The sequence below is a fragment of the Lipotes vexillifer genome, unplaced genomic scaffold (genome assembly GCF_000442215.2).
Source record: "Lipotes vexillifer unplaced genomic scaffold, Lipotes_vexillifer_v1.1 scaffold1094, whole genome shotgun sequence".
NCBI classification, from domain to species: domain Eukaryota; kingdom Metazoa; phylum Chordata; class Mammalia; order Artiodactyla; family Lipotidae; genus Lipotes; species Lipotes vexillifer.
Window position 1 is genome coordinate 755,961 of NW_006792775.1, and position 14,111 is coordinate 770,071.

At 57.5% G+C, this 14,111-nt stretch overlaps 1 protein-coding gene across 1 annotated transcript in view; it reads left to right on the forward strand.

Moving 5' to 3' along the window:
* The first annotated feature begins 8,709 nt into the window (after nucleotides 1-8,709).
* MUC2 (mucin 2, oligomeric mucus/gel-forming) overlaps nucleotides 8,710-14,111 on the forward strand; it is a 49,660-nt gene continuing 44,258 nt past the window's right edge. The window contains exons 1-11 of the mRNA XM_007465997.1: nucleotides 8,710-8,785; nucleotides 10,135-10,405; nucleotides 11,213-11,327; nucleotides 11,619-11,709; nucleotides 11,793-11,902; nucleotides 12,061-12,271; nucleotides 12,460-12,585; nucleotides 13,067-13,184; nucleotides 13,651-13,789; nucleotides 13,878-13,988; nucleotides 14,077-14,111. The exon at nucleotides 14,077-14,111 is cut by the window's right edge and continues 2 nt beyond it. Coding sequence (XP_007466059.1) covers nucleotides 8,710-8,785; nucleotides 10,135-10,405; nucleotides 11,213-11,327; nucleotides 11,619-11,709; nucleotides 11,793-11,902; nucleotides 12,061-12,271; nucleotides 12,460-12,585; nucleotides 13,067-13,184; nucleotides 13,651-13,789; nucleotides 13,878-13,988; nucleotides 14,077-14,111 — 1,403 coding nt within the window. The remainder of the gene's footprint in view (nucleotides 8,786-10,134; nucleotides 10,406-11,212; nucleotides 11,328-11,618; nucleotides 11,710-11,792; nucleotides 11,903-12,060; nucleotides 12,272-12,459; nucleotides 12,586-13,066; nucleotides 13,185-13,650; nucleotides 13,790-13,877; nucleotides 13,989-14,076) is intronic.

Genomic DNA, 14,111 nt, shown 5'->3' on the forward strand with positions numbered 1-14,111 from the left:
TAGATAAACTTCTAGCCAGACTGATAGAAAAAAAAGAAAGAAGACACAAATTACCAGTATTAGGAATGAGAGTGGTGACATCACCACAGATTCTATAGATATTAAAAGGATAATAAGGGAATGTTATGAACAATTTTCTGCCAATAAATTTAGCAACTTGGGTGAAATGGACAAATCCCTTGAAAGACATAATTCACTCAAGAAGAAGAAATAACTGAATAGCCTTATATATTCAAGAAAGAGAAAACAAAACAAACCCAAAAACCTCCGCACAGAGAAAGCTCCAGGCCCAGACGGCTTCAGTGGTGAATTCCATCAAGCATTTAAGGAAGAAATAACACCAACTCTGCACAGACTCTTCCAGAAAGACTGAAAAAGAAGAAATATTTTCTTTCTTAAATATTTATTTATTTATTTATTTTTGGCTGTGTTGAGTCTTCATTGCTGCATGCGGGCTTTCTCTAGTTGTGGCGAGTGAGGGCTACTCTTCCTTGCGGTATGCGGGCTTCTCATTGCGGTGGCCTCTCTTATGGAGCACAGGCTCTAGGCGCACAGACTTCAGTAGTTGTGGCTCGTGGGCTCTAGAGCTCAGGCTCAGTGGTTGTGGCGCACGGGCTTAGTTGCTCCGTGGCATGTGGGATCTTCCAGGACCAGGGATCAAACCCGTGTCCCCTGCATTGGCAGGCGGATTCTTAACCACTGCACCACCAGGGAAGCCCCAGAAGGAATATTTTCAACTCTTTCTATGAGGCCAGTATTACCCTGATGCCAAAACCACACAAAGACACCCCAAGGGGGAAAATAACTGTACAGCATCTCCCCCATGAACATAGATGCAAAAAGTCTAAACAAAATTTTAGCAAATAAAATCCAGCAACATATGAAAATCATGACTAAATTTTTTTTTCCCAGGAATACAGGGTGGGTTTAACATTCATGAATCACTATAATTCACAATATTTCCAGACTAAAGAAGAAAAATTATAGGATCATCTCAATAGATGCAGAAAAAGGCATTTAACAGATTTCAACCCCACTTCCAGATAAAATCTGTCAGCAACTAAAAATAGAAGAGAACTCCCTCAACCTGATAAAGAGCATATCTACAAAAAGCCTACGGCTGGAGTCATACTTACAGACTTAACGGTTTTCCCTGGAATCAGAAACAAGATCAGGATATCTGCTCTTATCACTTCTAATCAACATTGTGCTGGGAATCATTACCAGTACAACCAGGAATAGAAAGAAAGAAAAAAGAACTAGACTGGAAAGGAAGAAATTTGGTTACAGGTAACATGATCTTCTATGTAGAAAACCTGAAATATACAAAAAAGCTACTATAATTAGTGGGTGAGTTTATCAAGGTTGTAGGTACCACAAAAATCAACTGTATTTTTATATATTAGGAACAATCAGAGATTGACATAAAAAGACCATTTACCATATGAAAAACATGAAATACTTAGACAAAAATCTGACTAAAGAAATGAAAGACCCATACATTGAAAACTATAAAACACTGCTGATAGAAATTAAATATCTAAATAAATGGAGAAATATACCTTGCTCATGGGTCGGAGGACCCAGTATTGCTAAGATTTAATTCTTCCCAAACTGGTCTATATATTCAATGCAAACTCAGTCACACTACTAGCAGGTTTTTCTTGGTAGAAATTGACAAATTGATTCTAAAATTCAGATGGAAATGTGGAGGACAGAAAATAGCTAAACAAAACAAAACAAAGCAAAACCCACAATTCTGGAAAAGAAAAACAAAATCGGAGGGTGAGCATTAGGTGATATTAGAATTATTGCAAAGCTACAGTGATCAGAACAGTGTGGTATTAACACAAAGATAGACAAAGAGATCAATGTGACAGAAGAGAGAGTCCAGAAATAAATTCACACGTATAAAAAACTAAATTTTTACACAGGAGCAACACAGGGAAGCAAGGATAGCCTTGTCCAGAAGGAGGTGGAACAATTGGGAAAGGAAAGGAAACTTCAGGCCATGCCTCACACCGTATGCAAAAATAATCTCAGAATGCATTGTGTAAAGCCTAAAGGTATAATACTTCTAGAGGACAATGCAGGAGAAAATATTTGTGACCTTGGGTTGGGCAAAGCTTTCTTACCTATACCCTATCATCCCGAAGGCACCATCCATAAAAGAGTAAATGGATGAACTGGACCTCATCCAAATGAAAACCTTCTACTCTTCCAAAGACACTGTTAAGAGACTGAACAAAACAAGCCGCAGAGAGGAAGAATATTTGCAAAGAGTATCTCTAGTACCGAAATGGTATCTCGAATAGATAAACCACTCTTAGAACTCAGTTAAAAAAACCCCACCCAAATAACCCAATAAATAATTGGCAAAAGATTTGAGCAGACACTTTAGCAAAGAAGATAGATAGGTGGCAGATAAGCACACGGAAATGTTCTCAACTTCATTAGTGAATAGAAATGCAAATTCGAACCAGGATGAGATACCACCATGCACCTATTAGAACAGCCAAAATGGAACAGGCCAAAGGCATGGCTGGGACGGGGTCGGGGAGGCCTCATCCACCGATGAGGGGATGTGATGCACAGCCCCTCTGGAAACAGCCTGGCCGTTTCAGAGAAATTGGAACACGCACATGCTGTGTGGTCCAGACACTCTGCTCCCAGGTCAGTGCAAAGACACCTGTGCACACGCTCATGGCAGTGTGATCTGTGATGGTCCCAAACTGGAAACAGCCCAAAGGCCATCAGCAGCTGAAGAAATGAACACTTTTATTTCCACCCAAAAGAAAGCCACTCAGTAATAAAAAGGAATGAACCATCCATGCAAGCAACATTGTGGATACATCTCAAAATAATTATGCTGATTCTGTGAAGAGCTAGTGGCAATAATGGCAAACAGAGGAAAAGCAGCCAGAGACCAGAAGCTGGAAAATCAGAATAAAAACCAGTTGATGGGGACTTCCCTGGCGGTCCAGTGTTTAGGACTCCACGCTTCAACTGCAGGGGGCCTGGGTTTGATTCCTGGTCGGGCAACTAAAATCCAGCAAGCCGTGCAGCGCGGCCAAAAAATAGGAAAAAAACAAAAAACAAAAAACAGTCGATGATCCCCTGAGAGACTGACCACCTATGTCCAGAAAGCAGATCCCCACAAAGTAAGCTTTCTCTTCCCCACCAACGCGTGTGAGGAATACGGGCTGACCCAGTGAATGGAAATAAGAGGAAAAATAATTCAAAGTTTAGACCAAAGTACAGAAGAGACCTCAGAATTTATAATAGTCAAAAGATATGGATATATCTGGAAAATAGGCCAGGGTTTCAAAGGCTTTTGCTCCACTGATTTGGAAGCGCTGCTTTCCTAAGGGTTGTCTGCTTCTGTAATCTCTTCAAAATAAAAGTCACCTTTTTTGGGAAAAAAACCAAACCAAAAAACAGTACCTGTGTATGGATCTATTTACATAAAATTCTAGAAAATTCAAGCTAACCCTTGGGGCCAGGAAGCAGCAGTTCGTGGGGAAGGGGTATGAGATTTCCTGGGCGACTGCTGTACAAACATTGACCGTCCTGATGGTGGCGATGGCTTCAGGTGTGTACTTATGTCAAAACTGATCAAATCAACACTTTATTGCATATCAATTGCACCTCTTTAAAACTTCGAAAAAATATTTCAGATTGGTTCTCTTAGACAAAATTTTGTCCTGACTTTTCGAGACCAGCGAATCCTAAGTGTTTTCTTTCTTGCAACAGAATATCATAGCCATAATTTATAATGGCTGCATGACGTTCTAGAATTAATTTAGCAGTTAGAGATCTAAAATTAATCATAAAAATATATTCAAGCCAAAACTATAGCGACGGTGAAAAAGATCAGTGCTTGCTGGGGTTTTGGTGGGGAGGGTTGAGGAGGTGAAGGGAGATTTGATACATAATGGGGGTTCATGACACTATGTATTTGTCAAAACCCATAGAACGTTGCAGCACAAATAGTGAACCTTAATGCATGCAAAATACAAGAGCTAATTAGGAGGTTGGGGGATCCCAGGATGGCGTGCAGAAATGTGACAAAGCAATCTAACTGTATTGCAAATGGATGAATCAGCCTCACTGGCGGAGGCTGCAGGAAAAGCGGGGCGTGGGAGGAGGTGCTCTGTCCTTGGGGAACCACTCCAGGAAGGCAGGAGAAGCAGATTCCTCCCCTGGGGTTGTGACACCACCCAGGAGCCTGTTTTTCTGTTACTCATACTGCTTTCCACAAAGAGCAACAGTCAAACCTTCTTGAAAAATGGTCACACAATTGCCGAGTGGTGGACAGCGTGGGCTGGGGGCAGAGAGGACCGCCGTGGGTGGCCTCTGGCTGGGCGAGCTCAGGGGGCTCTTTCACCTGCTCCGATCACTGGTTTCCTTGTCTCTAGACTGAAGCAGTGTGAGCACCTGCCTCCCAAGGTTGTGGAGGACTTTAATGATAAGGGGGGTGATTGAGTACCTGGCCATTGCCCAAACACAATGAACCCTCATGAGGTGGGAGCCCTGTGGAGCTACTACAAAAGGCACACCCCACCCCTCCTAGAGATTTTGTTTGTTTGTCCACTCATTCACCCATCGATCTAGCCATCCATCCATCCATGCACCCATCCACTCATCCATCCATCCATCCACCCATCTACCCATCCACCCATCTACCCACCCATCCATCCACCCACCCATCCATCCATCCACCCATCCATCCATCCACCCCCCCATCCATCCATCATTTACCCACCTAGGCATCTACTCATTCACCCATCTAGCCACCCATCCATCTAGCCACATACCTACCCACCCAGAAGCAAAGTTATTGAGTGTTTACTGTGATGCTAGCCCACAGAGGAGCCCACATAGGCTGCTGCCCTCAAGGTGCTCACAGCCTGAAGGCCAGCAGTGGTCACACAGTGCAGCCAGGTTGGTGAGGAAAATGGTCAGTGTAAGGACCAGGTCTCGAGGCGGGGCTGACTGCTGGAAGGTGACTGGTCTCCGGAGGTGCAGTGGCCCTTTACCCCCAAGGAGGCCGGGCCCATGCCTGCCTGCTCTGTGGAGCAGAGCCTGCTGACTTGGTCCTGCCCCACTTGCTCGAGAACAAACACCTTTGTGTGTTAACCCACCTCCTCTTCAAGCATGGCAGGGGCAGATAGGTCATGTCCTACTGTAAACCCTTGCAGGCCAGGGGAGGTGGCATGAGGCCTGGGCCTGCACACCCCCAGGTCTTTCAGATCCTCTGAGGGTGCTGGCCAGGTCTGAGTTACCCTTTCCACTGCCTCAGGGAGCACATGGGGAGGTGGTGGGCATGGCTGGTGTTCTCTTTGCCTGCCTCCGAGTCCTCAGACACTTACCTACCGGGGACTCTGTCCGGTGGCTGGCTGGGGCTGTGGGCTCCCTTGGTTGTCCCAAGAGCTAGGAACCCACGGCTTCCCTGGACACACCGTCCATCTACCCACCGAGGCTGGACCACCGGAGCCGAGGGCCCGGGGTTGGGCCCAGGGCCTGAGAAGGGTCTACACATACAGATCCTTGTTCTTTTACAGACCCCTCCGCCCTTCCTCCCTCCCACTCCCTAATGAGTCGCCCTCCCCTGCTGCCCCCGGTCCCCGCCCTCCCACTTCCTGATGAGGCAGGGTTTGTGGACAAACCGCAGGGGCCAGTTGTTTTAGGCTGCGTTTCGTGACGTCTCTGTGGCCTCCCCCCTGTGGTCAAGACTGTGATTCCCGAGACTGTAGTCCTGGGAACAGTGTCCTGTTGGGGTAAACACTGCTGGGTGTGGGGCCTGGTGGGGCGAGGCCCAGGGCTGCCCAGGCCAGTGTGCGTGTGTGTGTGGGGGTCTGTGCCCTGGGGGGGGGTCCACCTGACTGGTGGGCAGGCAGTCAGCCCCCTCAGCAGCCCCCGGCTGTGGCTGGCCAGAGTGGTGTCCTGGTGGCCTTTGGGCGTCACAGCCTTGCTACAGAGGGACGCTGGGCAGTTTCCTCAACTCTGCCTCAGTGAAGGGTGGGGGTCCCAGAAGGGCGGGAAAGGGGCTCCAGCGCACTGAGTGGAGTGTCACAGGCCGAGGGGCCTCTTCCTGCATCCACAAGAGTTAAAGTGATGGATGGATGGACATGTTTAAGCAGCCAGGTGTCCTAGTCAGGTACTTTCCAGGAACTTACCTGCTAGGGACCCGCCATGACTGAGTTTGCCCAGCGGCCGGGAGACTGACCAGAGGTCGCATGGGGGCCCCAAGCCCTCCCCACCTCCTCCCGCCAGCCCCGTCCCTCCTGCCCTCTCCGCGCCCACCCCAGTCTGAGCGCCTGATGGCACTGCTCATGGGTCCCACCCAAGAACCTGCGTCTGTGCCAAGAGGGGTGTGGGCCTTGGGACACCTGCTTCCCCACCCAGAGGCTCCATGGGGATGACCTTCTCAGGCCCAGGGGGGACCCAACCCCACCTTCTCAGACTCGCTGTGCTGCGCGTCCTGTCTCTGGCCAGGAATCTCTGATTCCCACCAGGGCAGAGGGAGCCTGGCATGGAAAATCACTGCCCCTGGGGGCCGCGGAGGGGGCCCTGTCCTTGGGTTTCCCCAGGGCGCGGTACCAGCCCATGCAAGCCCCTCGGGGAAGGTGGTACAATGGGCCTGTTTGTCCAGCTGCTCTGGTTTCCTAATCCCTGATCCTCCTGGCTCGAGCCAAACGCAGTCCGCCACGTGCCTGGATCTCTGGGCCCCTGGGCCTGGGGCTGGCAGCACAGCAGGACAGGACAAGGGGCTTTTCCTCAGGCCCCCAGGCGGGTCAGGCCTGGGGACCATGGCTCCCAGTCACTCTCTTTGACCCTGGGGGTACCCGTCCTTTGATGTCTTGGCTCCGCGGGGACCCCGGGAATCATCAGGTGTTGTGAGCAGAGCTCGTGGCCCTGGGTGCTGTTGTCGTGGTGTGGAGGGCCTGTCTGCAGAGGAAGGGCCCCCGGGAGGTGCCAGGCCAAGGCCCTGGCTTCTGGTCACTGCCTCTGCAGGGGCGCCAGACTCAGGGAAGCAGGGCTCAGGGTCCCACGGCCCCCACCACTGGGCAGCCCCCTTGTCCAGAGTAACAGTTGAGATGAACCTCTCCCACTCGCCCCTGAAACTCAGGGGCCCTGAGGTTGGAGACCGAGGCACCCCGACCATCAGAGCTGTTCTCCACAATTGCGCTGGCCAAAGTCAAAAGCCGAATTCAAGATGCACGTTTGTTTTCAGAATGGAGGAATGCAGGGAAGGGAGGCCCCGACCTCGGTTTACCCACCAGCGACATGGGTGCCCACCCAGAGGTTGCTAAGGCTTGGGGCCAGCGCAGCTCAAATGCCACATCCTCAAGGCATTTCCAGACATGCTCGGGCTCACTTGGAGGGTCTGAGATGCCCTGGAGGCCATAGTTCCTCTCTGGGGCAGGACCCTCTTCCCACCAGAGGCCCGGCCCGGCAGCACCTGCGTGGCTGCCCCACCCTCTGCCCTGGTTCTCCCCACCATCCTGGGGAGGCTGCAGGGCCGGGCCTGTGCCTGCCAGGCCGTGTCCGTGTCCGGCCCCGGCTCCATTCCCCTTGGGGACGGCTACTCTCAGCCTCGAGCCAGGTGCCCTGTGTCCCAGAGGATGTGATTCTGTTAAAGCATCCCCTGGCTGGGCTCCCCAAGTTCCAATTACATGTAATTCCAGAGGCTGGCTTGGCCTGGGAAAGGAGGGGATTAGAGGGTGGGCCGGAGCCGGGGGCCCCTGACCGAGCTCAACGAGCTATGGGAAGGAATTGGTGCGGAAATGGGGCACCCCCTGGACCCCACAGGAGCCCATGCTCCCTGCCTCGGCAGCGGGGTTCAGGGAGGGCAGAGGCCCCCTTACCCTGACCTGGAGCTCGGGCCCCTGGCTGGGGAGGCTGAGGTCCAGGAGGTCTCCGACAGGCCCCCAGAGTGGGAGCCCACACCAGGCAGTAGTTCGTTGGGGCCCCTTGGGAGGCACCCCATTTGACATTCGCCGTGCCAGAGATGCTGAATGGGTGGGGTGGGGTTCAGGGAGCCTGCTGGCTGCCAGAACGTGCTTCCGGATGGCCCTCGTGGCGCAGTGGTTGAGAGTCCGCCTGCCAATGCAGGGGACACGGGTTCGAGCCCTGGTCTGGGAAGATTCCACATGCCATGGAGCAACTAAGCCCGTGCACCACAACTACTGAAGCCCGCGCGCCTAGAGCCGTTGCTCCGCAACGAGAGAGGCCACCGCAATGAGAAACTTGCGCGCCGCAACCAAGAGTAGCCCCCGCTCATCGCAACTAGAGAAAGCCCGCGAGCAGCAATGAAGACCCAACGCAGCCAAAAAAAAATGAGATTCCACATTAAAAAAATGCGGGGCCAGGTCCTCCCTCTCCCGGGCCTGGTTCTGCTAGTGGCTGGGAGGGACGGGGGTCCGCCTTGGGTGTGTGTTGGAATTGGGTAACTGCGGCTGCCACATCCTGGGCAGAGCCAGCTCTACCCCGGGAGCAATAAAAAATAAACCTCAGATAACCTGAATCAATATTTCCCCACCAGGGCCCTCGGAGCCCCCGCAGCTGCGTTCCTGACAATCTGGCAGGTGCCCCACCCAACCCTCGCCCCTCCCCTGCCCTCCCCACCCTCTGACGGCTCTGTGGGGCCATATAAGGCCCAGACCCCTGCCCCGGTTGCTCTCCCACACCACGCTTCTGGCCACCATGGGGCTGCCACTAGCCCTCCTGGTGGCCCTCTGCCTGACTCTGACCTGGGCCGGGGGCTCAGAGCTCCGGAGAGGTGAGAGGGTGTGGGCAGGAAGGCCGGGCAGCCCAGGGCACATGGTCCTGCCTGGGGTAGAGGTGTCTCCCTCGGCCCGGGCTTTGGGGTGGACAGCCTGGGCCAGACCTCCTGCAGCCCCACCCCTGCTGACTTTGGGTGGAGGGATGGAAGGAAGGAAGGAAGGAAGGAAGGAAGGAAGGGAGGGAGGGAGGGAGGGAGGAAGGGAGGGTTGTGGATAATCTATATGAACCTTCAAAACAAGATGATGGCAATGGGTGACTCCAGTTATACACCAAGTGTAAAGAGCAACCACTCCATAAAGGAGCACGTCAGAAGGTTCTTGGATTTCTCCAAAAAGGTGAATCTGAGAGAATATCTGACATGAAGAATATATTAAGAGAAGATTCAGGCAACTACTAAAGAGTTTGGGGTAATTAATAATATATATAGGAAACTAGGGGGATAGAGAGAAAGAAAGAAAAAGGAAGGGAGGGAGGGAGAGGGAGGGAGGGAGGGAGGGAGGAAAGGGGTCTTGGGTTCCCACCAATTCTTCTGAAGGTGATTGCCTGGCCAGAGTGTGTATCCAGGGGACAGTCCCAGGCGGATGCACCAGTCTGGGTGGCTGTCTGTGGGCCTGGGGGAGGCAGGGGCCTGCCAGGAGGGGCCAGGCCAGGGGAGGCCCCCAGTCCCGGTATCAGGGATCCTGATACCGGGACTGGGGGTCAAGACCAAGCTGGGCCCTTCAGCAGAGCCAGCTGTTTGGGTCTCTGCTCAAGGGGTGGCTTCAGCCAGAGAAGACCATGCACACGTAGGATGGGGACACCTCTGTCCCAGCAGGGCATCTGGGGACAGGGCGGTGGCGGGGCTGGGGGAAGGGGCAGCTGACCCCATATGGATGAAGCTGACGCAGGCTCCCTCTGAGGGGTCTGGCACAGATCTTCTGCGGGATGAGGGGCAGCTGGAGTGGGGCTGGGGTGCTGGCTGGGGTGTCGATGGACGGAGTGTGGTGGAGACTGGGGCGGGGAGCTGGGCCAGGCTGACAGGGCGCCAGGGAGCCCGACAGCCCCTCTGGCCCTGCTCCCCGCTCAGCACATGACTGCATCCCCCGCAGGGTCAGGGTGGGAGGGCGCGGCAGCTGGAGACGCCCTTTCAGGGGGCTGAGATCGCGTGGGTGGGGTGGCCAGTGTCCAGCAGAGGACCCCCGCAGGACGACCCTCCCTGGGCCCTGGGCCGAGACCCCGACGGGCTCTGAGCTGCTGCGGGGCGCCTCTGGAGGGTCCTCAGAGGGCCGCTGCCAGGCCGGAGCCTCAGACAGACGGGCTTCCTGGTGACGTGGGCTGCTCACGTGCCCACCCGCTGCGCCCCAGAAGGCAGGACCCGGAACCACGGCCACAGCGTCTGCAGCACGTGGGGCGACTCCCACTACAAGACCTTCGACGGAGACGTCTTCCGCTTCCCCGGGCTGTGCGACTACAACTTTGCCTCTGACTGCCGGGACGCCTACCGGGAGTTCGCTGTGCACCTGAAACGGGGCCCCGGCCGCAGTGGGGGCCGCCCCCAGGTCGAGTACATCCTGCTGACCGTCAAGGGTGATGCCATCTACCTCACCAGCCAGCTCGCTGTGGTGAACGGCGCCGTGTGAGTGGTCAAGCAGTGTCCCTTCCCACGTCCTGTGAGCAAGTGCGACCCGGCGGTGCCCTCGCTCGCCCTCCCTTCCCCCGCCACCTCCCCGCCACTGCCCCCGGCCGGCCGCGAAGCAGCGTGTTGGGGAGGGAGCTTTACTCAACCAGTGAGTCTCCTGCAGCCGCCCTGCTGGCAGCCCACCAGGCTCTGGGCCGGGCCGTGCTGGTCAGTGTGGCCTGGCAGCCCAGGCTAGGGTTACAGGAGCCCACGGGAGGCCCGTTCCTCCTACCCCCACGTTGTCCCGCGTTGTCTCAGGAACAATGGGGCCCTGAGCTCATTCCTGCCCCGGGTGGGCGGGCGGGGGGTGGGGTGCAGGGGCACCTGCAGGGTGTGCCCTTCCCCTGCTGCAAGGGATTTTGATGCCCCGAAGCCCAGGCTCAGAGTAGGGGGTGGGAATAGGGCCCACAGGGGCAGTGTGGGATGGGCACAGCGCCTGCCCTGGGCGATGTGGTGTGTGGGGCTTCTCCAGTCTGGTCCTTCCTCCTCCCAGGGCTTTTACGGGCTCCCTGGGGGCCCTGCCCAGAGCAGAGCCCAGGGAGGGGGTGTGGAGAGGGCGTTGGGCTGGCGGGTGTGGCTCGGCCCAGAGGACCTAGCCAGGCAGATGGACAGGGGCTGGGCCACGGCTCGAGTGCCCCCAGAGGGTGGCCACGCTGCCTGTGGCTCCTGGACGGGAGCCGGCCACCCCACCCACGCCCACAGCCTCAGCCCCTCTGCCACGTGGGTGCTGTGTGGGCCGGCGTGACCCCGGTGCCCATCCCCTAGCGTCAGCAGCCCGCACTACAGCCCGGGGCTGCTCATCGAGAAGAGTGATGCCTACACCAAGGTCTATTCCCGTGCTGGCCTCACGCTCATGTGGAACCGGGAGGACTCGGTCATGGTGTGTCACGGGCCTCGGGGACCCCAGGGGGCCAAAAGGGTGTCCGGGCGGGCTGGGGTGCTGTGTGGCCTTTGGGTGGGCGGAGAGGCTGGAGGCAGAGTGGGGGTCAGGCGGTCCACCCCGTGAGGGGACCCTCTGGCCCGGGGTGATGGGCTGGCCCTGCCCCTTCCCCCGCCCCCTCCCCCCAGCTAACCCCAGCTCTCCCACCACGGCTGACACCCATTCAGACAGGGTTCTGAGGCTGACCTGGCTGCCCCACAGCCTGCTCACTTGTCTCCCTTCCCCGGACAGCTGGAGCTGGACAGTAAGTTCCGGAACCACACGTGTGGCCTCTGCGGTGACTACAACGGTCTGCAGACCTACTCTGAGTTCCTCTCCGATGGTGAGGGCCTCCTCGGGCCTTGGTGGCTGGGCTGCGGGCAGACTCCCTGCCCAGCCCCGCTGAACGGCTGCGCCCCCCCCCAGGCGTGCTCTTCAGTCCCATCGAGTTTGGGAACATGCAGAAAATCAACAAGCCTGGGGAGGTGTGCGATGGCCCCCAGGAGGTGCCGACCCCCGCGTCCTGCTCTGAGCATGTGAGTCGCTGGCCATTCGGGGGGGAGGGGCCGGTGGGAACAGAGCCTGCACCTCCCCCCAGAGCCGTGCCCGCTGGCCTCTGTTGGGGACCCCGCGCCCGCCCCGGTGGCGCGGCGGGGAGAGGAAGCCATGAGCAGCCCCACCCACTGCCCGCCAGCGCGCCGAGTGCGAGAGGCTGCTGACAGACACGGCCTTCGAGGACTGCCGGGATCTGGTGCCGCTGGAGCTGCACGTGCAGGCCTGCATGCAGGACCGCTGCCAGTGCCCGCATGGCACCTCCTGCGTCTGCAGCACCATCGCCGAGTTCTCCCGCCAGTGTTCGCACGCCGGTGGCAGGCCGCGGAACTGGAGGACCGCCACGCTCTGCCGTAAGTGCTGGGCGGCCAGGAGCTGGGGGCACGTGGGGCATGATCCACGGGGAGCACGGTGCCCTTTGCACTCTGGAGTGGGAGCCACGCTGTGCCCACCTCAGCTGGGGCACGAGGCCGGCACGGACCCTTTGCGGTGCCCGCTGCGCTCTGCCCCTCGGCTCAGGGGCCTGCCTTTGCCTGTCCAGCTAAGAGCTGCCCCAGGACCATGGTTTACCTGGAGAGCGGCTCGCCCTGCATGGACACCTGCTCACACCTGGAGGTCAGCAGCCTGTGTGAGGAACATCGCATGGACGGCTGTTTCTGCCCAGAAGGTGAGTGCTGGGGACGCAGGCAGGCAGCGGAGTGGAGGGCGCTGCCCTGAAGCGCCACCCGCCGCCTGTGCCTGGTGGGACGGCCACCTCGCTGCTTGGGCCTCGGCTCTCAGCTGTGCTGAGGGAGAGTGACAGCTCAGGGCCCTGCAGGGACATCAGGGGACAAGGTCCAGGTAGAAGGGATACAAGGGCTGAAGATCCCCCAAAATACAGCAGTGTCACCTTCCTGCTCATCACCCGTGGATAGACCTCCTCCTGCCTGGCCCGTGGCTCTGAGCCTGGAAGCAGGTCCCTCAGATACAGTGTGGGGACCACAGTTGTCCCCCAAAGGACCATAGGTGTCTGTGGCTGGGAGGCCTGGCTGGCAGTGCCCCTTCAGGGAGGCCGGCCCCTGGCTGTGGCACTGGGAAAGGCAGCCCCGCCGGGGGGACTCTGGCACTGTTCGGGCCAGCTGAACGGAACATGTCCCACGCTATCCCAGGCACTGTGTACGATGACATCAAGGGTGGTGGCTGCATCCCTGTGAACCAGTGTCACTGCAAGCTGCACGGACACCTGTACGCGCCTGGCCAACAGATCACCAACAACTGCGAGCAGTGGTGGGTGCCGGGGCTGGGGTCCCAACGGGCTGGGGTCCAGGTGGGCTGGGGTCCTGACGGGCTGGGGTACAGGTGGGCTGGGGTCCCGACGGGCTGGGGTCCAGGTGGGCTGGCGTCCAGGTGGGCTGGGGTCCCGACGGGTTGGGGTCCCGATGGGCTGGGGTCCAGGTGGGCTGGGGTCCCGACGGGCTGGGGTCCAGGGGGGCTGGGGGCCCGACGGGGTGGGGGCCGGGGGTCAAGGTGGGCTGGCGTCCAGGTGGGCTGGGGTCCAGGTGGGCTTGGGCCCCGACGGGCTGGGGTCCCGACGGGTTGGGGTCCAGGTGGGCTGGCGTCCCGATGGGCTGGGGTCCCGACGGGCTGGGGTCCTGACGGGCTGGGGTCCAGGTGGGCTGGGGTCCAGGTGGGCTGAGGGTCCTGACGGGCAGGGGTGGCGGTCGAGCCTGAGGCTGGCCCTGTTGCCCGACAGTGTTTGCAACGCCAGCCGCTGGGTGTGCCAGGACCTGCAGTGCCCCAGGACATGTGCCCTGGAGGGCGGTGCCCACATCACCACCTTCGACGAGCGGAAGTACACGTTCCACGGGGACTGCTACTACGTGCTGACCAAGGTGGCCGGCACCCGGGTGGGCATGTGGGTGGAGCTGGACCCCTGCCCCAGCTGCTGTGTGGCTGCAACGCCCTCTGCCCTCCCTGCAGGACACCCACAATGACTCCTATGCCGTCCTGGGCGAGCTGACCCCCTGCGGCTCCACCGACAAGCAGACTTGCCTGAAGACGGTGGTGCTACTGGCTGACAACAAGAAGAACGTGGGTGCCCCTGCCCCCTGCCCTCCCAGCACCCCCGGGGGCCCCAAGGCCCTTCTCAGCCCCCGTGTGCACTCGGCCTTGCCCACAGGTGGTGGCCTTCAAGTTGGACGGCAGCGTCCTGCT